General features: G+C 42.7%; 1 protein-coding gene across 5 annotated transcripts in view; it reads left to right on the top strand.

Annotated features, from left to right (window-relative positions):
* MTA1 (metastasis associated 1) overlaps positions 1-25,743 on the top strand; it is a 142,589-nt gene that overhangs the window by 20,855 nt on the left and 95,991 nt on the right. For 3 of the 5 annotated variants that reach the window (XM_077824301.1, XM_077824303.1, XM_077824304.1), the window contains exons 2-3: positions 14,461-14,528; positions 22,567-22,660. In XM_077824301.1, the coding sequence (XP_077680427.1) occupies positions 14,461-14,528; positions 22,567-22,660 (162 nt within the window). Of the gene's footprint in view, positions 1-14,460; positions 14,529-15,847; positions 16,305-22,566; positions 22,661-25,743 lie in introns of those variants that run through there. The other 2 variants (XM_077824300.1, XM_077824302.1) reach the window with 1 other exon arrangement.

Here is a 25,743-nt window from a genome sequence, read left to right as displayed (position 1 = left end):
ATCGTTATCCACAGATTCTATAGTCAATGGAATATCTAGCAGAGATACCGCTAATTGCATTATGTATGCCTGTTAATTAGGTAGAAGAGGTACTTTCCAGAGAGAGACTTTTTACAGTAGACCTCTAATTAAAATGGAAACTAGACTTCAGTCATCTGGTTACAAATAGCTGTACAAATCAACATGTAATATGCTTCATGCTTTTACTTACTTTTATAGAATATATTCTAAATAATGGAAACTAGAATAACTACAGAGAAATGTGAGAGGGAGGAGGTTTTGAGAAGATGACTGAGATGTTTAAGTTAACTAGTAATGTGGCAGTTGGATATTGATTAACATCAGAAGAAAATGAGAACTTAAATTCTTAAGATACTGTGGGCCTTTTATGTCTTGACTGTAGATTAAATGACCCATTGAGCCAATGTCAGGATGTTCTCTTCACCATCTTTTGCTGATGACTTCATTTCTAGTGTAGTCTTCCTAGAGTTCTGACATCCATGAACTAAAGGCTGGCCCACCTTACACAGTATCCATAAAAAGAAGGTGGTGTTACATCCAGTACCCCAAATTTTTATCAAAGATGGTCTTTGGGGTGAAAAGTCAATCAATCCATCAGCCTGCCTTATTCTTCAATGCCTTATTACCAGAGAAGAGCAGGCTGTGGTACTTATATCGGTATATAAGCATCTGTAATTGTTACTTTTCCGCAGATTAATACAATTTATCTCAGCAGTTAACACAATTTCTCTCCCAAAAGATTTCAGTTATTGGGCAGACTGCATTATATAGACCAGAAATTTATTTATATTAGACCGACAGAATTCCAGAGTCTTGTGTGCTTAACTGAAACACTCATCCTTCTGTGGTCTCCAGACTGCAATGTTCCAGCCCTAACTATTCTATGTAGACTCATCACTCAGTATCTGAGTACCTTCCACTAGTGCATTAAGTGACCTGTTAACAGCTGTCACGTGGTATTTGTTCTTTCATCCTCCCTCGGGGGAAAGGTGTGGGCAGTGGAGTGGTTTTTGTTTTACTTTTTTTTAATATATGCACACACATGCTGTCCTCCATTTGCTGCTCTGTTTACCCATACTGTAGAAAGCTACATTGTGCCTGAGGAGGGAAGTTATCAATCAGTCTTCATCAGTCATTAGGTGCTCTCTTAGGTAACTTAAGACCAGGTCATTGAACATCTTGAAGACTGAATCCTTGAACTCTGACACAGAATTCTGCGAGAAGCCAGTGTAGAGAGTGGAGGACAAGTTTGATGTGTGTGAATCTGAGGAACTGTTGCAGATTGAGGTGTCATTAGAGGAGGCTGTGATGTTGCACTCCATACGTTTTATGAAAATATGCTTATGAATGTGAATATAATGTAACTGGAATATGCTTTATGCAAAAGATCTCTTATAAGGTATCATAACAAAGGTTATAACCTACTGAATATATTCCTCCTCTTTGTATGTATGTATGATTCTTGTCTGAAGCTAGAAATATGAAATATAACTCTGAGGTCCAATTGTAATTATGCAAAGTGTGGGCCATTAATGGTGGCTTAGAATCTTGATGGCTTCCATTGACTAGGACAATTGATTGTGCAAGCCTTCCTGTGTACCTGTGGGCCAGCCCATGGATAATGAAGAATGAGATCTCACAGGACATGTGACCATTTCACATGATACTGGAATCCATCTTAAATCTGGTACTTTTCCATTTAGAAGGGGGGGTGGGAACCCAGAGAGACACAAAATTCCTGCCTTGTGCCAAAGCAGGGGGTTGGACTAGATGACCTCGGGAGGTCCCTTCCAACCTTTTTTTTTGGGGGGGGGGGCGGGGGGGAGAGGGAAGATAGCTCAGTGGTTTGAGCATTGGTCTGCTAAACCCAGGGTTGTGAGTTCAGTCCTTGAGAGGGGCCATTTAGGGATCTGGGACCAAAAAAAAATAATTGGGCATTGGTCCTGCTTTGAGCAGGGAGTTGGAATAGATGATCTCCTGAGGTCCCTTCCAACTCTGATATTCTATAAAAGGGAATGGAACAGAACAAAGGGAAGCCAGTGATGAGAGAGCCCCTGTTTTCCACCTAAGATGTCTGCTGGAACTAACAAGGACTTTACCAGGGGAAAGGGGGGGAAAGGAGTCCAGGACAGCTGGCTGTATTTCAAAGAATCCCTATTGAGGTTACAGGGATAAACCATCCCAATGTGTCGAAAGAATAATAAATATGGCAGGCGACCAGCTTGGCTTAACAGTGAAATCCTTGCGGATCTTAAACATAAAAAAGAAGCTTACAAGAAGTGGAAGATTGGACAAATGACCAGGGAAGAGTATACAAATGCTGCTCGGGCATGTAGGAATGAAATCAGGAGGGCCAAATCGCACCTGGAGTTGCAGCTAGCAAGAGATGTTAAGAGTAACAAGAAGGGTTTCCTCAGGTATGTTGGCAACAAGAAGAAAGCCATGGAAAGTGTGGGCCCCTTACCAAATGAGGGAGACAACCTAGTGACAGAGGATGTGGAAAAAGTTGAAGTACTCAATGCTTTTTTTGCCTTTGTCTTCATGAACAAGGTCAGCTCCCAGACTACTGCACTGGGCAGCACAGCATGGGGAGGAGGTGGCCAGCCCTCTGTGGAGAAAGAAGTGGTTAGGGACTATTTAGAAAAGCTGGAAGAGCACAAGGTCATGGGGCCAGATGCGCTGCATCTGAGAGTGCTAAAGGAGTTGGTGGATGTGATTGCAGAGCCATTGGCCACTATCTTTGAAAACCCATGGCGATCGGGGGAGGTCCCGGATGACTGGAAAAAGGCTAATGTACTGCCCATCTTTAAAAAGGGAAGGAGGAGGATCCAGGGAACTACAGGCCAGTCAGCCTCACCTCAGTCCCTGGAAAAATCATGGAGCAGGTCCTCAAGGAATCCATCCTGAAGCACTTACACGAGAGGAAAGTGGTCGGGAACAGTCAGCATGGATTCACCAAGGGAAGGCCATGCCTGACTAATCTAATCGCCTTCTATGATTACTGGCTCTGTGGATGAAGGGAAAGCAGTGGATGTATTGTTTCTTGACTTTAACAAAGCTTTTGACACTGTCTCTCACAGTATTCTTGTCAGCAAGTTAAAGAAGTATGGGCTGGATGAATGCACTACAAGGTGGGTAGAAAGTTGGCTAGATTGTCGGGCTCAACGGGTAGTGATCAATGGCTCCATATCTAGTTGGCAGCCGGTATCAAGTGGAGTGCCTCAAGGGTCGGTCCTGAGGCTGGTTTTGTTCAATATCTTCATAAATGATCTGGAGGATGGTGTGGATTGCACTCTCAGCAAATTTACCGATGATACTAAGCTAGGAGGAGTGGTAGATACGGTGGCAGGTAGGGATAGGATACAGAGGGACCTAGACAAATTGGAGGATTGGGCCAAAAGAAATCTGATGAAGTTCAAGAAGGATAAGTGCAGGGTCCTGCACTTAGTACGGAAGAATCCAATGCACCACTACAGACTAGGGACCGAAGGGCTAGGCAGCAGTTCTGTGGAAAAGGACCTAGGGGTGACAGTGGATGAGAAGCTGGATATGAGTCAACGGTGTGCCCTTGTTGCCAAGAAGGCCAATGGCCTTTTTGGGATGTGTAGGGGCATAGCCAGCAGATCGAGGGACGTGATCGTTCCCCTCTATTTGACATTGGTGAGGCCTCATCTGGAGTACTGTGTCCAGTTTTTGGCCCCACACCACAAGAAGGATGTGGAAAAATTGGAAAGCGTCCAGCGAAGGGCAACAAAAATGATTAGGGGTCTGGAACACATGACTTATGAGGAGAGGCTGAGGGAACTGGGATTATTTAGTCTGCAGAAGAGAAGAATGAGGGGGATTTGATAGCTGCTTTTAACTACCTGAGAGGTGGATCCAAAGAGGATGGTTCTAGACTATTCTCAGTGGTAGAAGATGACAGGACAAGGAGTAATGGTCTCAAGTTGCAGTGGGGGAGATTTAGGTTGGATATTAGGAAAACCTTTTTCACTAGGAGGGTGGTGAAACACTGGAATGTGTTACCGAGGGAGGTGGTAGAATCTTCTTCCTTAGAAGTTTTTAAGGTCAGGCTTGACAAAGCCCTGGCTGGGATGATTTAATTAGGGATTGGTCCTGCTTTGAGCAGGGGGTTGGACTAGATGACCTCTTGAGGTCCCTTCCAACCCTGATATTCTATGATTCTTTGAAAGGATTGGGCCCAGACCGGGAAGGAGTCTAGTCTGTGAAAGAAGCTTATTGGAACATCTCTGAGGGTGAGATTTTACCTGTAATCACTTTCTTAATGTATTAGGTTTAGACTTGTGTTATTTTGCTTTATTTTGCTTGGTGACTTACTTTGTTCTGTCTGTTATCACTTGAAACCACTTAAATCCTTATACTTAATAACATCACTTTTGTTTATTAATTAGCCCAGAATAAGTGATTAATACCTCGGTCAGCAAACAGCTGTGCATATCTCTATCAGTGTTATAGAGGGTGGACAATTTGAGTTTACCCTGTATAAGCTTTATACAGAGTAAGATGGATTTATTTGGGGTTTGGATCCCATCGGGAACTGGGTGTCTGGGTGCTGGAATTAGGTGACCTGCTGAGCCGTTTTTGGTTAAAGTCTGCACTTTGGGTGTGTGTGGTAGGGGGCTTATTCCTTCACCCACTTACTTCCCTGGTCCTTCTCTCATGAACAGAGAGCAACAATACCCGAAGTCCAAAGGTGCAAACAATTCAAAGTTTATTGGGGTGAACTTCGAGCAAGCGTGATTCCAGTTTCCTTCTTTAGTGTCCCCCTTCCCAGCTCTGACACCACAGAGGCTTACCTGTGTCCCTGTTCCCATTTCCCCCTTTAGTTAAACATGGTTCCCATTTCCCCCACCCACTTCCTGATTGACTGCAGACCATATAGTAAAACTTGAGTTCTGCTTTGCTATACCTTAACCAATCATTTTACTGAAATTTAACTAACCAATCCAAACATATTGTAACATGATTATTTAACCAATTATATCCCACCACCTTAAGTAGCTTACACCCCGCAAAATTAATTATACAGCAGACAGAAACAATCACAGAACCAGACAGAGGTTATACAGACAAACAATAACAAAGTGGGAACTATAATTACAAAACAATACAGAAGTGAGGATTTCACATCCCAGCTATTGATAAGTGAGTTCTTGCCAGACAGGATGCTATCAAACTAAGTTTCCTTTTATGTTTTCTAGGCACTTCCCTTTCTCTGGAGGCGATAGGCACTATCAGGACAGGATTGTGTTCCTAACAGTCCAGTAGCACCATATTTCAATGTGACTAGTTTGGAATGTGAGGATGTGACTGGTCGCTTCCCAGCTTATGGCTGCCTCTGTTGCTTAGCCTAAGAACAGGGCCTCAGACTGTCACAGTAAGAGAAGGCCCTTACACCGGCAGACAGTGATTTTGATTCTTTCTTTTATACCTCTATAATTAGCCAAGTGATAAGAATACACCTAAATTCTTAGAACATAGGCCTTTACAGACAGTCCTGAATATCTATATCCTAACAGTGTGGACCAGACCTGGATCTGTGTTGCAGCAGGCTAGCATGTCTGGCTCAACAAGGCAGGGTTCTGGAGCCCCAAGCTGGCAGGGAAAACGGGTTCAGAGGTAACTTCAGCATGTCAGGTGACAGTCCCAAGGGGGTCTCTGTGACCGAATTCATCACAGAGGTTTTGGAACAAATGGATAAACTAAACAGTAATAAGTCACCAAGACCAGATGATGTTCACCCAAGAGTTCTGAAGGCACTCAAATGTAAAATTGCAGAACTACTAACTGTAGTTTGTAACCTATTATTTAAATCAGCTTCTGTACCAAATAACTGGAGGATAGCTAATGTGACACCAATTTTTAAAAAGGGCTCTGGAGGTGATCCTGGCAGTTACAGGCCAGTAAGCCTGAGTTCCGTACCGGGCAAACTGATTGAAACTATAGTAAAAAACAAATTTGTCAGACAGATAGATGAACATAATTTGTTGGGGAAGAGTCAACATGTTTTTTTAAAGGGAAATCATGCCTCACCAGTCTACTAGAATTCTCTGAGGGGGTCAACAAGCATGTGGACAAGGGGGATCCAGTGGATATAGTGTACTTAGATTTTCAGAAAGGCTTTGACAAGGTCCCTCACCAAAGGCCCTTAAGCAAAGTAAGCTGTCATTGGATGAAGAGGGAAGGTCCTCTCGTGGATTGGTAACTGGTTAGAAGATAGGAAACAAAGGGTAGGAATAAATGGTAAGTTTTCAGAATGGAGAGTGGTAAAAATAGTGGTGTCCCCCAGGGGTCTGTACTGGGACCAGTCCTTTTCAACATATTCATAAATGATCTGGAAAAAGGGGTAAACAGTGAGGTGACAAAATTTGCAGATGATACAAAACTACTTAAGATAGTTAAGTCTCAAGCAGACTGCAAAGAGCTACAAAAGGATTTCACAAAACTAGGCGACTGGGCAACAAAATGGCAGATGAAATTCAATGTTGATGAATGCAAAGTAATGCACATTGAAAAACATAATCCCAGCTATATGTATAAAATGATGGGATCCTTTTTAAACTCAGGTGCCCTGATTAGCCAGCCTGCCCTAACTGATTCTAGCAACTCCTTAATTGGCTCCAGGTGTCCTAATTAGCCTGCCTGCCTGAATTTGTTCCAGCAAGTTCCTTCTTGTTCTGGAACTGCCCCTGTTACCTTACCCAGGGAAAATGGACCTGCTTAATCTGGGACTTCTAACACTCTCCTGTAGCTATCTGGCCTGACCCTGTCACGGCTCAAAATATTTAATAATGGACTCTTCAATCCAGGAGAGACTGATATAACATGCTCCCATGGCTGGAAGTTGAAGCCAGACAAAATTCAGACTGGAAAGAAGGTGTACCTATTTAACAGTGAGAGTATTATCCACTGGAAAAATTTACCAAGGGTCGTGGTGGATTCTCCATCTCTGGCCATTTTAAAATCCTGATTGGCTGCCTTCTAAAAGATCTGCTCTAGGAGTTATTGTGGGGCAGTTCCCTGGCTTGTGTTGTACAGGATGTCAGACTAGAAGGGGCTGAGAAACAAGCTCTGTACTAGTGCTTCGTCCCCTCAATCTCCCTTTGTCAGACCAACTGATATTTTCCCAGCTGTATCAGAACCTTTAGGCTCCCCATGTTCCATTGTCCATTTGTGAGCTTTAGCCCCTAGCTACAGATACAATTTTCTGAAAATGATGACAGTTGGGCAGGTGGTGGTAAGGAAATATTGCACCCCTTTGTGCAAATTTTGGTGAGGAAACCTACAATAGTTTTAGTAATCCTATAGCATTAAAGTTGTGGGAGATGAGTTATTGATGTGACCAGTTTAGTTTAGTTTTCAAACTTTTCTTTTTCTTTGTCAACCCCCTTTTCCTCCCAGTGTTCTGGAAGATGCATATAATTGATGGATAATATGGAAAAGGAACTTTGTTTCCTAATCTCTCTCAATTCCTGAGAGAGGCTATGGGAACTAATCACATTATGTATGGGTAGTTTCTGATTCACCAGTGAGGGTAACTCATCTTTACAAGAGTCCCCCACCCTCTAAAGCACCATTTTAAGAGAGAACTCACTGAATTTTATGAGTTCACTGAAGTGTTTCTTTGTCAGAATATTTATACTCTAGTTGGAATCTTAAGAGCTATTGAGAGAATGCGAATGCTGTTCCACCCTCTGCTCTTTGGACATTTTTTACTTGATTTGTAGCGCACATTCTAATAATTAATAAAAAAAAAAAAGGCTAAAATATAAATATTTCCAACTAGCTTCAGTAATGTGAACTGGATAACAATTATCTTCACCTGTTTAACCTGTGGTGGGCCACTTATTGTGTGTGAGACTAATTTGAAACATGTATGGTAAGTGTTCGGTGTGTATATAAATTAAAGTTGAAGTATAAGACCTATTGGCAAATAAAAGCTTTATGGTATCACTAATGTTTTGGTGCAATGGTTTAAACATACCCCCAGTGAGTATTTCATCTGCAGAGAGTTTGCTACTGTTGATGCTTGGTGGCTGTCCACCCCCTACCTTTCTGTAGCCACTCAAAAGGTCACACCTACCTATCTATAGTCTGTTAGTGTGGGTGATGCTGAGATTTGGTTACGGATACTTATAATGGACTTGTAAATTGTGCTGTACTGTTCACTTCAAATCTAGTTTGTTGGGGTTAAAAAAGAAACAAACTAGAAATCCTGCATCTGGTATATTTGCAACCATAAACTGTAAGTGGCTGCTTTACGCTAGCTTTTGACAAGCCTATAATCTCTAATGATAAAACTGTTTTATTTACTCATGCCAGATTTTTGTAATAAGATCTTGTATTAGATGCACATTATTACAATTTTTCAATTAAGGTTGTCATTTTATTTTACATTCTATTGTTTGAGAAATAGTATGCAAAATGTAATTGAAGGTTTGTAATACCTACTTATACAGGGGTGGAGTTAAGGTTGTGTGTTCAGATGAAAACTTTGACGTTTATTTACTTTTGAGTTCTAAGATTTTCAATCTTACAGTTCATGAATGTAATTTCTTTGCACTTAGACCCAAATCCTCAGCCTCAAACTGAAAGCCTAAGGTGTACCATGTTAATTCTCTAAAGCCCTTTTAATCCAGAGAATTAAAGGTTTGTCAGTTTACAGCTCAGGGAGGAGATGATGCTGAGTGGCCTGAAGGTGTCCACTACGAAGGGAAAAGTGATGATGGCGTGGAAGAGGTGAACCTCTCCATGACCCTTGGGCATATGCAGCGACAGCAGATCAAGGAGCTGTGCGCTAGCTACGCGCCAACATTCTCAGCCACCCCAGGACTGACTGAACGGGCATACCACTCCATTGACACAGGTAATGCTCGCCCAATTAGGGTCCAACCTTACTGGGTGTCTCCTCAAGCTAAAACTGCTATAGAATGGGAGATCCAGGATATGCTACAGATGGGTGTAATCCGCCCCTCTGGCAGTGCATGGGCATCTCCAGTGGTTCTAGTTCCCAAACCAGATGGGGTGATACGTTTTTGTGTGAACTGCTGTAAGCTAAATGCTGTAACTCACCCAAACAACTATCCAATGCCATGCACAGATGAACTATTAGAGAAACTGGGACGGGCCCAGTTCATCTCTACCTTGGACTTAACCAAGGGGTACTGGCAAGTACCGCTAGATGAATCCGCCAAGGAAAGATCAGCCTTCACCACACATGTCGGGCTGTATGAATTTAATGCGCTTTTGGGCTGCGGAACACATCCACCACCTTCCAAAAACTTATAGATGGTCTCCTAGCGGGATTGGGAGAATATGCGGTCGCCTACCTTGACGATGTGGCCATATTTTCGGATTCCTGGGCAGAACACCTGGAACATCTACAAAAAGTCTTCGAGCGCATAAGAGAGGCAGGACTAACTGTTAAGGCTAAGAAATGTCAAATAGGCCTAAACAGAGTGACTTATCTTGGACACCAGGTGGATGAAGGAATTATCAGCCCCCTACAGGCCAAAGTGGATGCTATCCAAAAGTGGCCTGTCCCAAAGTCAAAGAAACAGGTCCAATCCTTCTTAGGCTTGGCCGGATATTACAGGCGATTTGTACTGCAATACAGCCAAATCACCGCCCCACTGACAGACCTAACCAAAAAGAAACAGCCAAATGCCGTTCAGTGGACCGAAGAGTGTCAGAAGGCCTTTAACCAGCTTAAAGCGACACTCATGTCTGACCCTGTGCTGAGGGCCCCAGACTTTGACAAACCGTTCCTAGTAACCACAGATGCGTCCGAGCGTGGTGTGGGAGCAGTTCTAATGCAGGAAGGACCGGATCAAGAATTCCATCCTGTCATGTTTCTTAGCAAGAAGCTGTCTGAGAGGGAAAGCAACTGGTCAATCAGTGAAAAGGAATGTTACGCCATTGTTTACGCTCTGGAAAAGCTACACCCATATGTTTGGGGACGGCGTTTCCACCTGCAAATTGACCATGCTGCGCTACAGTGGCTTCATATCGCCAAGGGAAATAATAAAAAACTTTTTCAGTGGAGTTTAGCTTTCCAAGATTTTGATTTCGACATACAACACATTTCAGGAGCTTCTAACAAAGTGGCCGATGCATTCTCCTGTGAAAGTTTCCCAGAATCAACTGGTTAAAATCGTCCTTGAGATGTGGAAAATATTGTTAGTCTTTATACAGTTAGTAGTATATTTAGAGGTGCATGTGTCTTATTAACTCTGTTTTTTCCTGGAGCTCCAGGAAGAAATCACAGCCAGTGTTTCACCCTGTCTGTGATTTGGGGGGTCGTGTCATAAATATAAAGGGGAGGGTAACCACCTTTTTGTATACAGTGCTATAAAATTCCTCCTGGCAGAGGCAAAACCCTTTCACCTGTAAAGGGTTAAGAAGCTAAGATAACTTCGCTTGCACCTGACCCAAAATGACCAATAAGGGAACAAAATACTTTCAAATCTGGAGGGCTGGGGGAACAAAGGGTTCATCTGTCTGTGTGATGCTTTTGCTGGGAACAGATCAGGAATGCAGCCTTCCAACTTCTGTAAAGTTAGTAAGTAATCTAGCTAGAAAATGCGTTAGATTGTCTTCTGTTTTTTGGCTTCTGAAATTTGCTGTCCTGGAGGGAATATGTATTTCTGTTTTGTGTCTTTTTGTAACTTAAGGTTTTGCATAGAGGGATTCTCTATGTCTTGAATCTGATTACCCTGTAAAGTATTTACCATCCTGATTTTACAGAGCTGATTCTTTTACCTTTTCTTTAAATAAAATTATTCTTTTAAGAACGTGATTGCTTTTTCATTGTTCTTAAGATCCAAGGGTTTGGGTCTGTGTTCACCTGTACTAATTGGTGAGGATATTATTATCAAGCCTTCCCCAGGAAAGGGGGTATAGGGCTTGGGGGGATATTTTGGGGGAAGATGTCTCCAAGTGGGCTCTTTTCCTGTTCTTTGTTTAAATCGCTTGTTGGTGGCAGCGTACCAGGTTTTTAACCTAAGCTGGTTCCCAAGGCAAGAAAGAAATCTGTGCCTTGGGGAAGTTTTAACCTAAGCTGGTAAGAATAAGCTTCAGGAGTCTTTCATGCAGGTCCCCACATCTGTACCCTAGAGTTCAGAGTGGGGAAGGAACCTTGACACATGATTTGAGTATTTTCGTAACTCAGCCAGAGATTAGGGGTTTAGGAGTGGATGAGGTTCTGTAGCCTGCAATGTGCAGGAGGTCAGACTAGATGATCACGATGGTCCGTTCTGACTTTCAAATCTGAATCTATGAGAGCTGTGTGGCAGATACACACTCAGGTACATCGCCCACCACCACTCAGTGCAAGCCCCCTCATAAGAAAATTCACTAGTTCTGCTGTGGGGGTGGTTTCCTCTAATTTAGTTATTGTTCCATTAATTCTTAATGTTTGTAAAGTGCTAAATATTGTTACTCCTTCAGACTGCCTGTTCTAGAATTTGTCACAGTGATTTTAACCCTTCGCTCCTACTTCATGTAATGTACCGGGCTGGTGTTTTCTTGTGATTAAAAAATGACACTTTGGGGTTCAGATAATACAGATAAGATTCAAACATTGGATCCTTTTCCAAACCAAATACAAATTCCAGACCTTTGAGGTTTGTCCATTGCTAACTCTTTAAATCTTGCATCTATTCAGAGTTTAAGAGGAAGTGGCTGTTGCAGAGTTAGGAAGAGGGTTCAGTCCTTGGTCCTTCATGCCAAGATAATGGTAGCCAACCTAAGGAGCTGGAGATACTCTTTCTGATTTCATGGAGTGCTGTTAGTGTAGTGTCCTTACACTTTATGATTTTTAATCATTTATGCAACACAAAGTATGTGTGTGTTGTGATAGTTGAGCCTTCCCATGCAACATTGTAACTCTTGTCATCACATAAATGCAACTCTGCATTGTCAAGGTGTCCTGCCCACATTTTGTATCTCTGTAACTTTACGTGAAAGATTAGACCCTGTTTTTTATTCTTAGTACTCTGGTGCATGCTTGCTGACTTCATTGGGGATGCACTGGTACACCGACTACAGAATACCACACTCTTGTCTAGCTGTTGAGAGGGGGTCCAGTCAACTCTGATTTATTAGCTCCGCACTCCCTACTGTTCTCCAGCACCTGTTGGTTGACAAGTGAATTGTTGCACTTATCAGTGCTCCATTCGCTCAGTTACACAACTTGCAGACCTGTGGACTCCAACATGCAGTGCCCTAAAAAGGCTGTATAATCAGCGGTTGAGTATCATTACTATGGGCAGTTAGACAGGAATGTTGTGGGACCAGGGTTCAGTTCAGTGAAGCCTGAGTATACTCTCCTTTTCTACCCTTGCTCCCATTGAATTCAGCCTGGATTACTCTTGCAGCAGGGAATTTCATCATATCATGGGTGTCTCACTCCAGAGGCAGAGAACCTCTGTTCTGTTCCCATCCCCTTGAACAAGAGGGAAAAGAGAAGAATCTCTGGTATTACAGACCATTTTTATGAGAATTTAATATGGGGGCCAAAGTCGGGCTTATAATTGAAAACACTTCTCACCTCTAACTATGAAAGTGCCTTTGCCTCAACAAACATATAATCATGGCAGGTCCTGCCAGTGTGCTCAGGGCTGAGTAAGACATGATTCCTGCCCTGAGGGGTTGTTGAGCTTAAAATCTAAATACAAGTGAGACACAACTTCCTTTTGGATCGCCCCCCCATCTTCAATTTAGTAGATTATGATATCAAGAGCTACTTTAGTTGGACCTGGACAAGAAATCCATTAATGTTCAATAGACAGGGGGCCAGTATCACAGGATGGCTGGCCCTTTAAGGGGAGTTTGGCCCAACCCCATCTCTGACTAATCACTGTCTCCCACAGAGGCTAGGGATCGTAATAGGTGGAAGATTACCTAGTCCTCATAAAAATGAGCAAGAGCTCAGTTGCTAAGGAAAAATGCAGGGAGGTAGTCTCTAGGTGGAGGAAAAGAATCCAATTTATAGGAGACTCTCTAAGGCAGAGGGCCTGAGTAGTGTAATCCTGTGGGGAGCAGACTCTGAAGGAGAAGGGAGCAGACAGTCTCACCTTGAGTCCAAGGCAGACAGCTTGTGGAGTGTAATGCTGTAGGAATTAGATAGGTCCGTGAGGAGACCAGGTCAGGGAAAAGAGCATGACTGAGATGAACATGTGCTGTGTGGTTTTATTTTGAAGAAATAAAATCAACACCCTGAAAAAATGGGGACTAGAATCCTAAAGCTGGTGAGTGTTCTTTGGTGTGTGGGCTGATGAGAGAGCTCACTGTCTTACAGGCCCTTAAAGTATATTTAAACTTAAAGTAGGAGCATATAACAATTAAGTATATTTGATTGTATCCCATTCCCCCACCTTTTATATATTTTGTCTTAAATTACAAGGTCTTTGAGACAGTCCATGTCTTGAACTCTCTAAACGTACAGTATTGAGAAGTTTTGCCTCAGGGACAGATCACTGGACTGGGACAAAGGAGACCTGTGCTCTGTTCCCAGCTCTGCCACTGGCCCACTGTCTGACCTTGGTCAGGTCACGGTCTCATTCCGTGCCTCAGTTTCCCTATCTGTAAAATGGAGATAATACTAACCTCCTTTATTCAGTGATTTGAATCTACTGATGAAAAGTGCTTTATAAGAGCTGGATATTATTACTCGATCTCAGAGTTAGGCGTTCCCATGCCGCCCTCCCTTGGGGGATTAATATTAAGTCATATGCATGGTGATAGCACTTTTACTGACCTGGCTTACATTTATGGGGTTTACAGAAGAAACAAATTTTGGTGAGAGATTAGGAAGGGAGAGGGTGTCTGTGGATAAAGAGGCAGTTTCAGGCATAGAAATAAAGGTAAATAAGAATCAGATAAAGAGAACAAGAGAGAAATGAGGCATTATTCATAGGTGGAGCAAATGGGAGAGAAGATGAGACAGGCTGGGGGACAGAATTAAACCAAGTCTTGAAGGCAAGGACAAGAAGCTAGAACTTGATATGGAAGGAGAGAGGAGGCAAGTAAAGGGACTTGTAGGTGGGGACATGGTCTATCACAGGGAGATATCTTAAACATTGCTTTCTGAATGCACAGGTGGCAAGAGAATTTCTTATGTAACTTACCCCATTTTGAGGGTGGGATTTTACAGCCTTCAAATGTCATTATTGCTGGTTTCTTATATTAAATGTTATGTGAAGTTAGACTGGATTATGATTATGCATCTCTTCACATCCTGTATAATCTTCAGTTACTGGATTTAGATGGGTCACTGGAATTGTGCTTGCTGCTAAAATGAAAGTAGTGCAGTGTCATTTTGTCATTTGGGGTTTTTTAAGCAATGCCATTTCAAGTGTTTATACTTTGAAGCAAAACATACTTCTTAACTTTTGTTTTCCTTCTGTATTTTTTCAGATTATGTCTACTTTGAAAATTCTTCAAGTAACCCTTACTTGATACGAAGAATAGAAGAACTCAATAAGGTAATGCAGTGCTAATGTTTTTTCCCAGGTGTCTGAAACTGTTGACTGTATTTTCTGATGTTGTTTGATTTGAAAATAACTTAATCTACTTTTACCTCCCTTTTTATCCGTTTGAAATAATTTGCAGTATTTTTTTTAAGCTGCTAGCAACTACAAAATATTATACCACCTGATCATTGCCTGGAGTATCTGGGGGCAGTCACTCATTCAAGAAGTGCTTGTCATGTGCTGTCTGCAAAGGCCAGAGAACACCAACTAAAAGTTATCCTGATGGTGACCCTACCCTCCCACCTTGGCCTATCAGACAAGGTTTAGTCTGCAGTTCTTAAACTCTTGGTGCTGTGATTGTTTGATCCAAAGATGAAATATTAGTTGGCCTGGAGAGAGGATGAAGAGCCTTATGGTTTGAACTCCCTAGGAGCCTCTCTTATGAGGAAGAAGTAGACCTGATCCTCAAGTCAACCAGCTGAAATCTTTCTCTTCTCATGGTCCCTGGAGCTGGTGTATTGTTTTAGTGTTCTTAGTCCTCAGAACACTCTTCTTGCTTGGAGATGAAAAAGTAGCATGATAGGCACTGCCATTCCAGTAGAACAGATGAAAGGTTGTAAGGGGGCCGGGGAAAGGAATCTGAATCCTTTGGTACTGAGGATGAATTTCAGCACAGAGATCCTATTCTGAAGCCCTCGACTGCTGTCCCTACTATACAGTGTCATTTTAGATTTAACTCCGAGTAAGGTCTCCTGTGGAGGAAGTTTGTGTCCCCTCCATGGTGGACACAGTGATAACCTCCTCAGTACGTGCTAAATGTGGTTATCAAAGGCCTTGTCTACACTGTCAAATTTCTGCGCAGTAAAGCAGCTTTCTGCATTGTAACTCCCGAGGTGTACGCACCGCCGAGCCACTTAGAGCACAGAAACTGTACAGTTGCAGCGCTGTAAAAAAACCACCCTGATGAGAGACGTAGAGCTTTCTGCGCTGGGGCTACAGCGCTGCGGTGCCAGTGTAGACACCCTGATTGATTACAGCACTGCAGTTGGCCTCTGGGAGGTGTCCCATAATGCCTGTTCTTGCCTCTCTGGTCATCAGTTTGAACTCTACTGCCCTGCTCTCAGGTGACCAACTGTGAGCCCCACCCCTTAAATTCCTTGGGAATTTTGAAAGTCCCCTTCCTGTTTGCTTGGTGATGCATGCAGTCGTCTCAGCATATCTTTCCCGATGATCATGCCTGCTCCACGCACCAGGCTTGGAGCAAAGCTGAGCTGCTATACCTCATCAGCATTTGGGGAGAGGAGCCTGTCCAGTCGCAGCTGCTCTCCAACCCCAGCCGCGCTCCAGCCGCGGGAATTATGACACCTATGGACAGATTTCACAATGTATGACAGAAAGGGACCATGACCGGGACACACTGCAGTGCAGGGTCAAAGTGAAGGAGCTGCAGAATGACTACCATGAGGCGCGGGAGGCAAATCACCACTCCAGTGCTGCGCCCATGAGCTGCCAGTTCTACAAAGAGCTTGATGCGATACTCTGTGACCCCCACCTCCACTGCAAAGGCCACTATGGATGCTTTGGTGGCTTGTGTGCTAGTCGAGAGTGGACTGAGCCAGGAGAAGGAAATCTTGGATGAAGATGTGGAGCAGGAGGGGGACCCAGAGGCAGAGAGAAACTCTGAGGTCAGATATGCATGCAGTCAGAAGCTCTTCTCTACCCCAGGGGAGGCTAGCCAGTCACAGCGGTCAGAGCTTGGTGAAGCGCAAACAGGAGAGGAGGCCCCTGGTAAGTTGCTTTGATTTTTAGGAATCGCTGAAGCAAGGAGTGGGGCAGGAGGGTTGCAGAAAGCAGGCTTGTCTGTATGATGCGTGTACCACCACATGCCTAGTTTGAGCAGCGGAACAGGGTATTGATTGACTTCCTCACTTCACGGGAATCTGCCTCAGATCTCCATGAAACTCTCATGGAGATAGTAGCAATCCACTGCCGCAGGTTCTTTGGCAGAGCTGCTTTGTTTCTTGCCCCATTAAAGTTAACTTTCCCACACCATTCTGCTGTCATAGAATCATAGAATATCAGGGTTGAAAGGGACCTCAGGAAGTCATCTAGTCCAACCCCCTGCTCAAAGCAGGACCAATCTCCAACTAAATCATCCCAGCCAGGGCTTTGTCAAGCCTGACCTTAAAAATTCCTAAGAAAGGAGATTCCACCACCTCCCTAGGTAACGCATTCCAGTGTTTCACTACCCTCCTAGTGAAAAAGTTTTTCCTAATATCCAACCTAAATCTCCCCCACTGTCACGGGAGGGTGCAGAGTGGGGGACCATTGCTGCACAAAGGAAAGCCGCATAAGGGCCAGGGTGGAAGCCGTAGTCTTGGAGAAGACCCTCCCTTGATGCCCTGCTCACACTCAGCAGCAAGATTTCCTCCATAATGATCACAGCCTGTGGAAAATGTGGGGCAGTAATGATTATAAGGCCCCCCATACAGTGCTCGCTCTCCCTAAGAGCCACATGCCTAGTGTACAGCAGGGTCCTGGAATACTGATTTGCCCCTGCGGTTACTCACCATTTTGGGGGTCTTGTGGCTCATGTATGCTTGCCTGGGGTGAGCCAATTAGTGACAGGTATGTGAATAGTGGCTGTGTTTTAAATCACTGAATCAGTGGTCTGTGTGTTGCAAACAATACTCCTTCTGTAAAATGCTGCATTTTGGCTTCACAGATATGACCTTAGGAGCCCAGCCTCCCTCCTTGTTGTTGCCGGCTGAATGGCTGTGCAGACTTAGAAAGTGGCCACGAAGAACTAAAGAGGACTTTCTGCGTGATGTCATGATACACTCCGTGGCCAAAAAATATAAATTGAAGGAGTGGCGGGACAGTGAGAAGAGGGACTGAATGGAGAACATGGTGTGTCAGAATGAAGCCCTGGAGTGGCTCCAGGTGCTACTAGCACTGCAAACCCATCAGCTCTGCGCCCGCCCTCCCCTGCAGCTGCTGTCACGAAACTCTTTCCATACGTCCCGCAGACACCGCCAACATGCTCTTATCAAGCTCCTGGCTCCAGTCTGTACCTACGGCACTCCAGTCTTCCCCCATTACAGTCCATCACTGCGGACTCCCAGTACCCACTGCACTCGACACCCATCCCTCTGCAGTTTAGCCCTGCTGAAGTACAATACCTGCCGTACTGTCCTCCAAAGGAGAAGGCTAGATATAATACCTGGACATATACAAATCTTTAACTGTCCTGGGACCCCACCTCCTCCTGGGACCCTCCCTTCCCCCATCCCCCTCAGTGCTGATGGTTTTTTTGTTCCTTTTTGTTTTATTGTGTCTCTTCTCCACTTGTTTTTTAATAAAAGAATTGTTTTGGTTTGAAAGCAATCTTTATTCCGTTAATTGAAAACAAACAGAGCCCTGTAAAGCAACAGGCAATTTTCTTAAACCTTCATAGTGCATCGTCTGCACCAATCACAATCCCGTCCTAGCATTACAAGCACTTCACTCCTGAGCATAGCAACAAATAATAGTGGCTTTCAGCTTCAAATTGCTGCCTCAAAGCATCCCTGATTCTTGTGGCCCCATGCTGTGCCCCTCTAATTGCCTTGGTCTCTGGCTGTTCAAATTCAGCCTCCAGATGCTAAGCCCCTCCAGATGCTAAGCCCCACCAGTCCAGCCCTGAGTGAAACTTTCACCCTTCCCTTCATAAGTATTATGGAGCGTAAAGCACGAGGCTATAAGCATAGGAATATTGTCATCGGCCAGGTCCAGCCTCCCATATAGGCAGCACCAGCGGGCCTTTAAACGGCCAAAAGCACACTCAACAGTCATTCTGCACTTGCTCAGTCTGTTGTTGAACTGCTTCTTGCATGTCAAGATGTCCTGTATATGGCTTCATAAGCCACGTCATTATGGGGTAGGCAAGGTCTCCCAGGATCACAGTGGGCATTTCTACTTCCCCTACAGTGATCTTCTGGTCTGGGAAGAAAGTCCCTGCTTGCAGCTTCTGAACAGGCCAGAAACACTCCTATGAACACTTCTAGTTCTTAGGAAAGTAAATGGCTCCAGACCAAGTGTGGTATTTGGACCTATTGGCAGTTTCATGGGAACCTTTCTCCCAGTCTTACAAAGAGGGTCAAATACTCAACCCAGATCTAGAAATCTGCCATTTTGTGTCTTGGTTTATGGGTCCTCACATTTTCAGAATAATCCAGAACTGTTAAATATTTGAGATAAACTTGGTCAAAGTCTTCAAGCCTTGCACCAGAGACCACTGTGCCTCTGATTGGAAACGTTTGTATGTGTGCACATAAGTGTTGCCTGATGTTTCTAATTCTAGATCATTTGATAAAATTAAAGATCTTGATCGTTGTCCTTCCACCATTAAGGTTTTAATAGCGACCTTATATATTGGACTTTTATTTCCTTGTGCATGGAATGTCACTCCTCATTCATCTTTGGTTTTCTGGGTGGGCTTTTACATCTCTGTTCCCCAAACTGCCAGTCTAAGCAACGTTGAGATTTAAATCTAGATCTTGCAGAACTCATCAGTGCACTGCTCTGGGATGCTGTAATTTTTTTGTTTTCATCATTCAGGCATTTTGGGGAGAAAAGTCTACAAGAGAATTAAGATCTGCTCAGCGTTCATGCAAATAGATAAAACTATGCGAGCAAGCCTATTTATTACGAACAGAAATACACAGTCCGCTCAAAAATTGTTAGGTTTATTACCTTATTTTAAGAAAAATGAGTCAAAAAATACAAAAGCTCACCCTTTTTCATATAGTTGTCATTGACAAAAATCTTGCTGTCTGTCACATTTTTATTGTTGCTCTTTTTGGAATTTCCCTTGAGCTACTTACTCTTCAGTTGGGAGAATCTTGCACATGTGGTATCAACTTGGCGGATTCTTTCTAACCCTTCAAACTCTGAAGGGACAGAGGAGGGGAACCTTTTGGAATTGTTAGTTATCTTGCAACTTAAATATTTTTTATTATACTTTTTTGAGGCATTAACTTCTCAATAAGAAGAAAGGAGAGCAGCAGAATACAGACCCTGGACTTCAGAAAAGCAGACTTTGACTCCCTCAGGGAACTGATGGGCAGGATCCCCTGGGAGAATAACATGAGGGGGAAAGGAATCCAGGAGAGCTGACTGTATTTTAAAGAATCCTTATTGAGGTTACAGGGACAAACCATCCCGATGTGTAGAAAGAATAGTAAATATGGCAGGCGACCAGCTTGGCTTAACAGTGAAATTTTTGCTGATCTTAAACACAAAAAAGAAGCTTACAAGAAGTGGAAGATTGGACAGATGACCAGGGAGGAGTATAAAAATATTGCTCGGGCATGCAGGAGTGAAATCAGGAAGGCCAAATCACACCTGGAGTTGCAGCTAGCAAGAGATGTTAAGAGTAACAAGAAGGGTTTCTTCAGGTATGTTGGCAACAAGAAGAAAGTCAAGGTAAGTGTGGGCCCCTTACTGAATGAGGGAGGCAACCTAGTGACAGAGGAGTGGAAAAAGCTAATGTACTCAATGCTTTTTTTGCCTCTATCTTCATGAACAAGGTCAGCTCCCAAACTACTGCACTGGGCAGCATAGCATGGGGAGGAGGTGACCAGCTCTCTGTGAAGAAAGAAGTGGTTCGGGACTATTTAGAAAAGCTGGACGAGCACAGGTCCATGGGGCCGGATGCGTTGCATGCGAGAGTGCTAAAGCAGTTGGCGGATGTGATTGCAGAGCCATTGGCCATTATCTTTGAAAACTCATGGCGATCGGGGGAAGTCCCGGACGGCTGGAAAAAGGCTAATGTAGTGCCCATCTTTAAAAAAGGGAAGGAGGAGGATCCTGGGAACTTCAGGCCAGTCAGCCTCACCTCAGTCCCCGGAAAAATCATGGAGCAGGTCCTCAAGGAATCAATTCTGAAGCACTTAGAGGAGAGGAAAGTGATCAGGAACAGTCAGCATGGATTCACCAAGGGCAAGTCATGCCTGACTAATCTAATTTTCTTCTATGACGAGATAACTGGCTTTGTGGATGAGGGGAAAGTGGTGGACGTGTTGTTCCTTGACTTTAGCAAAGCTTTTGACATGGTCTCCCACAGTATTCTTGCCAGCAAGTTAAAGAAGTATGGGCTGGATGAATGGACTATAAGGTGGGTAGAAAGTTTGCTAGATTGTCGGGCTCAGCGGGTAGTGATCAATGGCTCCATGTCTAGTTGGCAGCCGGTATCAAGTGGCGTGTCCCAAGGGTCGGTCCTGGGGCCGGTTTTGTTCAATATCTTCATTAATGATCTGGAGGATGGTGTGGATTGCAGCCTCAACAAGTTTGCAGATGATAGTAAACTGGGAGGAGAGGTAGATACGCTGGAGGGTAGGGATAGGATACAGAGGGCCCTAGACAAATTAGAGGATTGGGCCAAAAGAAATCTGATGAGGTTCAACAAGGACAAGTGCAGGGTCCTGCACTTAGTACGGAAGAATCCAATGCACCGCTACAGACTAGGGACCGAATGGCTAGGCAGCAGTTCTGCAGAAAAGGACGTAGGGGTTACAGTGGACGCAAAGCTGGATATGAGTCAACAGTGTGCCCTTGTTGCCAAGAAGGCCAATGGCATTTTGGGATGTGTAAGTAGGGGCATTGCCAGCAGATCGAGGGACGTGATCGTTCCCCTCTATTCGACATTGGTGAGGCCTCATCTGGAGTACTGTGTCCAGTTTTTGGCCCCACACCACAAGAAGGATGTGGAAAAATCGGAAAGAGTCCAGCGGAGGGCAACAAAGATGATTAGGGGACTGGAACACATGACTTATGAGGAGAGGCTGAGGGAACTGGGATTGTTTAGTCTGCGGAAGAGAAGAATGAGGGGGATTTGATAGCTGTTTTCAACTACCTGAAAGGGGGTTCCAAAGAGGATGGCTCTAGACTGTTCTCAGTGGTAGCAGATGACAGAACAAGGAGTAATGGTCTCAAGTTGCAGTGGGGGAGGTTTAGGTTGGATATTAGGAAAAACTTTTTCACTAGGAGGGTAGTGAAACACTGGAATGCGTTACCTCGGGAGGTGGTGGAATCTCCTTCCTTAGATATTTTTAAGGTCAGGCTTGACAAAGCCCTGGCTGGGATGATTTAGTTGAGGATTGGTCCTGGTTTGAGCAGGGGGTTGGACTAGATGACCTCCTGAGGTCCCTTCCAACCCTGATATTCTATGATTCTGTGAATTACTTGGATTCGCTAACTTTTTTTTGGGAAGGTTTTGGTCCCAACTAGATTACAAACGGACTGGAAAGTTGTAAGAGTGGTAAATTATTCTCTGAGGCAGTATGCAATCCCCAGTGTGAGGCTGGTTTGCTCTCCTACTGAAACTGCTGCCCTGAGACCTAGGCATGACAATTCTGCGGGAGAAGCAGAATTACAAAGAAAAGACCAGATTCTGATCTCCTTACTCCTATTGAATAGTACCTGACAGCACCACTTGGATCAGTGTTTAGAGTAAATGGGACACTTGTGGAATAAGGTTCTACTATGTTCGAGATAGGATCAGAATCTGATCCTGTGTAGGTTTTTTTCTTCATTTCTGTATAAGGTCATCTGGTCCATTTGGTTAAATCCTTGCTTAATCTACAGATAAGGTTAATTAAAATTGCCTGCCTCAGGCAATCAAGATAAGTGGGTGTGAGGTCAGGAAGGTGTTTCCTGCTGACATCCTTTGTGTACAGCCCAGTCTAATTTCTCAGAAGCCTTGTGAGATCTTGTTTTTCTTCCTCTGTACCATCCAGTATAGACCATGACTGAGAACAAGAAATGGGATTTAGAACAATTGTCTGTTCTGGTATGATAACTTCTATTTTTCAGTATTGTAGATCTGCAGAACACTTGCTTAGTGTTTCATTTTCTATAGAAATGCATTCTATTCGTAGCAAGGTTCATGCGTTTGATTGGAGTACTTATGACTAAAATTTCTAAATACTTCAATGGATTTCTAGTGTAGTAGTTTGAGATCCAGTTTTTTATTTATGCCCAAGAATAATTTTTCTACTCACTGTTACAGACGGCCAATGGAAATGTGGAAGCAAAGGTGGTGTGTTTCTACAGAAGAAGGGACATATCGAGTACGCTTATTGTACTGGCTGACAAACATGCAAGTAAGCTTGTTTATTTTAAAACATTGATTTTAATTTCTACATTTGGATGAAGTGGTGATACATGCATCTTTAAAATAGCATCTTGGAGCTAGGTCATTTTAAATTTATGATCCCCATCCTAAGCAACTAAGTAGCATCTCCAACAATTAGTTGTATCACTTGATTGGCTGAGTTCTGACCTTTTCATTTAAGAAACAAAGGCCTGTTGAAAAGTCAATTGACTGGTGTGTCATTTGGTTGTCACAAGGGGTGTGTGTGTGTGTATAATATATATGTGAGAGAGCGCAACATCTATTATTAAACGTAACTGTCTCTCACTCTCCCATTGGGCTGAATAAAAGTGCCTGGCTCTGTCTATGTGAAGGTGAATTTCATGAAAACATTTGAGGAAAATTACACGAATTAAGTTGCTTGGGAAAGGAAAATATACGCCTTACATTTAAACAACAAAAACTGGTCATACTCTGTTTGCCAGTAACTCAAACCTTAGATCATTAAAACATGGCCTGTTAGTTTTCTATCAGAAATTGTTTCTTTGACAGGTTTAAAAATTAGTTAAAATTGTGAATATTGTCAAATTTGCCTTTGAGCATGTTTAGTAGAACTTCTAAAAGTTAGTGATCTGGGGACATCCCACCATTATGCGATGTCTTGAATTTATGGCCTCTGTTAGGAGATTGTTAATTTCCCAGCTGGATGGAGGTCTGAAGAGAGCTAGTTGCTGCTTAGTGGTTTGAACACTGTAATAATTCTGTTTAAAAATAAATGAGAATTTTTAGTTTCATGATTAAGCATTGCAATGTCAGGAATGTAGCAAAGTTTTTTGTTCATGCAACCTTCACTTGGCCTCCCTTTTGTGTATGCCTTATGAAAATCTTTACTTGCATGCTCACAAACTATTCCTCAGTTTTTCTCTTTAGCCTTCTAACTACACGTATGTATCATCTTGTAGGACTGTATGCTCGTCTGTTTATAACAGAGTTTCATAGGAAGAATGCATGGCATATCTACTTACGTAGAGCGAAGTTAATTTAAAAAGAAAATAAGATACCCAGCGCAGCAATGGAGCTTAGTTAAATGTGTAGCTTCTTCTAGTATCATGTTACTCTGCATATTCCAGAGAGATGCTTCTTGTCATTTTTTATTTTAAAAAAAAAAAGTAGTTAAACTGTTGCTGAAGTATTTAGAGTAATTGGGAGAAGCTTATACATAAGTTTTCCTTAAATTACAACTTAAAACCTTTAATATCTATGCCGGTTGTCACTATTATCTGTCTTTAAATATGCTACAACTGTTTTATACCATCAGATACTAAGCACTTTGAAATGTGCGTACATTTCAATGTCATTTTAGTGAGAAATTTTCACTTGTGCATATATTAACTATCAGATCAATAGAGTGCAAATTCGGTACACTTGTTAGCGAAACAGTTTAACAATATTTTAACATGCTTTTTTCCCAGTATTTGATGTCTCATTTGAATTTCCCTAAGATAGAATAAATATAGATATGGAAATGACAGATTAGCTAGCCATCTACTTAAGTCCTCAGTCAAACAAGAAATAACAAAAATGTTCACTAGTAATAAGTCTGACTTCCTTCCAAAGCAGCTGAGATCATAGAATCATAGAATATCAGGGTTGGAAGGGACCTCAGGAGGTCATCTAGTCCAACCCCCTGCTCAAAGCAGGACCAATCCCCAATTTTTGGCCCAGATCCCTAAATGGCCCCCTCAAGGATTGAACTCACAACCCTGGGTTTAGCAGGCCAATGCTCAAACCACTGAGCTATCCCTCCCCCCGATACTATAAAGATGTGGGTGCTTTTTAGGTCAATTTAAATTTTAGGACTATGACACAATACGTTACTGTGAAGGGGTGCCTCTATCTATAAAGGAGGAAAAATAACCTGTTAAATGACATGAGTACTGATATCAAAGTATTAAAATACGTACCTTACAAATCCATCTTCTTCCTCGTAATGATGAAGCCAAAAATCTGAGTACTACACTTCTGAATACTGCCATCATGCCATTGGAAAGGCCCAGTAAAATTAGACCTGGGCATGCTCTCGACCTTCCAAATAGCTTTTTTTCATATTGTTTGTAATAGGTTTGAACGTAATAGAATCTGTGGGCTGTACTCATGCAATTATATCTTGGTCTATGAATTCATATGGTACTGGTATGAGATTTGGTCATGTTTTAGGTGATTTTTTTGTGGTCACAATCCATAGTTTTACTGATTCTCTCTCTCGTGCCATAGCTGTTCCATTGCTTAGGAATGCTGAAGTTTAATACAAACCTCCCTGCAAACAAAGTAAATATGGTGACTTGTTAATGTGTGTCTCCGTTCAATAAGTTGGTAAAGGAAGTGAGAAGGAATTGCTGAAACTTTGAGGATGAAGATGAGAAATCTTGCTGTTAGCCACCATTAGCCATTCCTTGAACCTGCAAGTACATATTTTTTTTTTCTTTTTGAAATGAAATGAACAATTTTGATCCAAATGGAAACTAGATCATTGTTTCACTTTCATAGCTATTTGGAAGATTGTCAGGAAGATCCAACTATAGAGCAGTGCTATTAATGGAAACATCACAGAAACACAGACAATGTATGTCAGTTTAGATTTCCTTTTCTGCAGTTGTTCTGTGTTGTGTTATTTTGGTACAGGTACCAGTTCATTCCCCAAAAATAGATTTTTATTTTATTTTATTTTGAATGGTCCTTTTTGTGTGGCTTCAGTTGTTGCTTTTTAAAAGTAAAAATATGCATGTGGTTAGCAATCAATACTTTCTAAATATAATTTATAATCAAAATATTATGTTAAAAAGACTATAAATAGTCTGCATGTTGCAATTAAATTACTCCTAATTTCCTACAAAAATTCTAATACAAATACTTGATCAGAGAGAATTAACATTCTTACTGATTTCTGAGTTGATTGCATAATCCCTTTTCATAAAGTGTACTGCTGCTTCATTTTGTTGCATTTGCAGTAGACGTACGTATCTGCATCACTGATCTTTTAACTGCCTTTGTTCAGCTGATTAATGAAGCTGTGTGACTGCAGACCCTTCTGGA

This window comes from Eretmochelys imbricata, chromosome 8, assembly GCF_965152235.1.
Source record: "Eretmochelys imbricata isolate rEreImb1 chromosome 8, rEreImb1.hap1, whole genome shotgun sequence".
Taxonomy (NCBI): domain Eukaryota; kingdom Metazoa; phylum Chordata; order Testudines; family Cheloniidae; genus Eretmochelys; species Eretmochelys imbricata.
The sequence above is the reverse complement of the archived record's forward strand: the minus strand, read 5'-3'. Positions and strand labels throughout refer to the sequence as shown.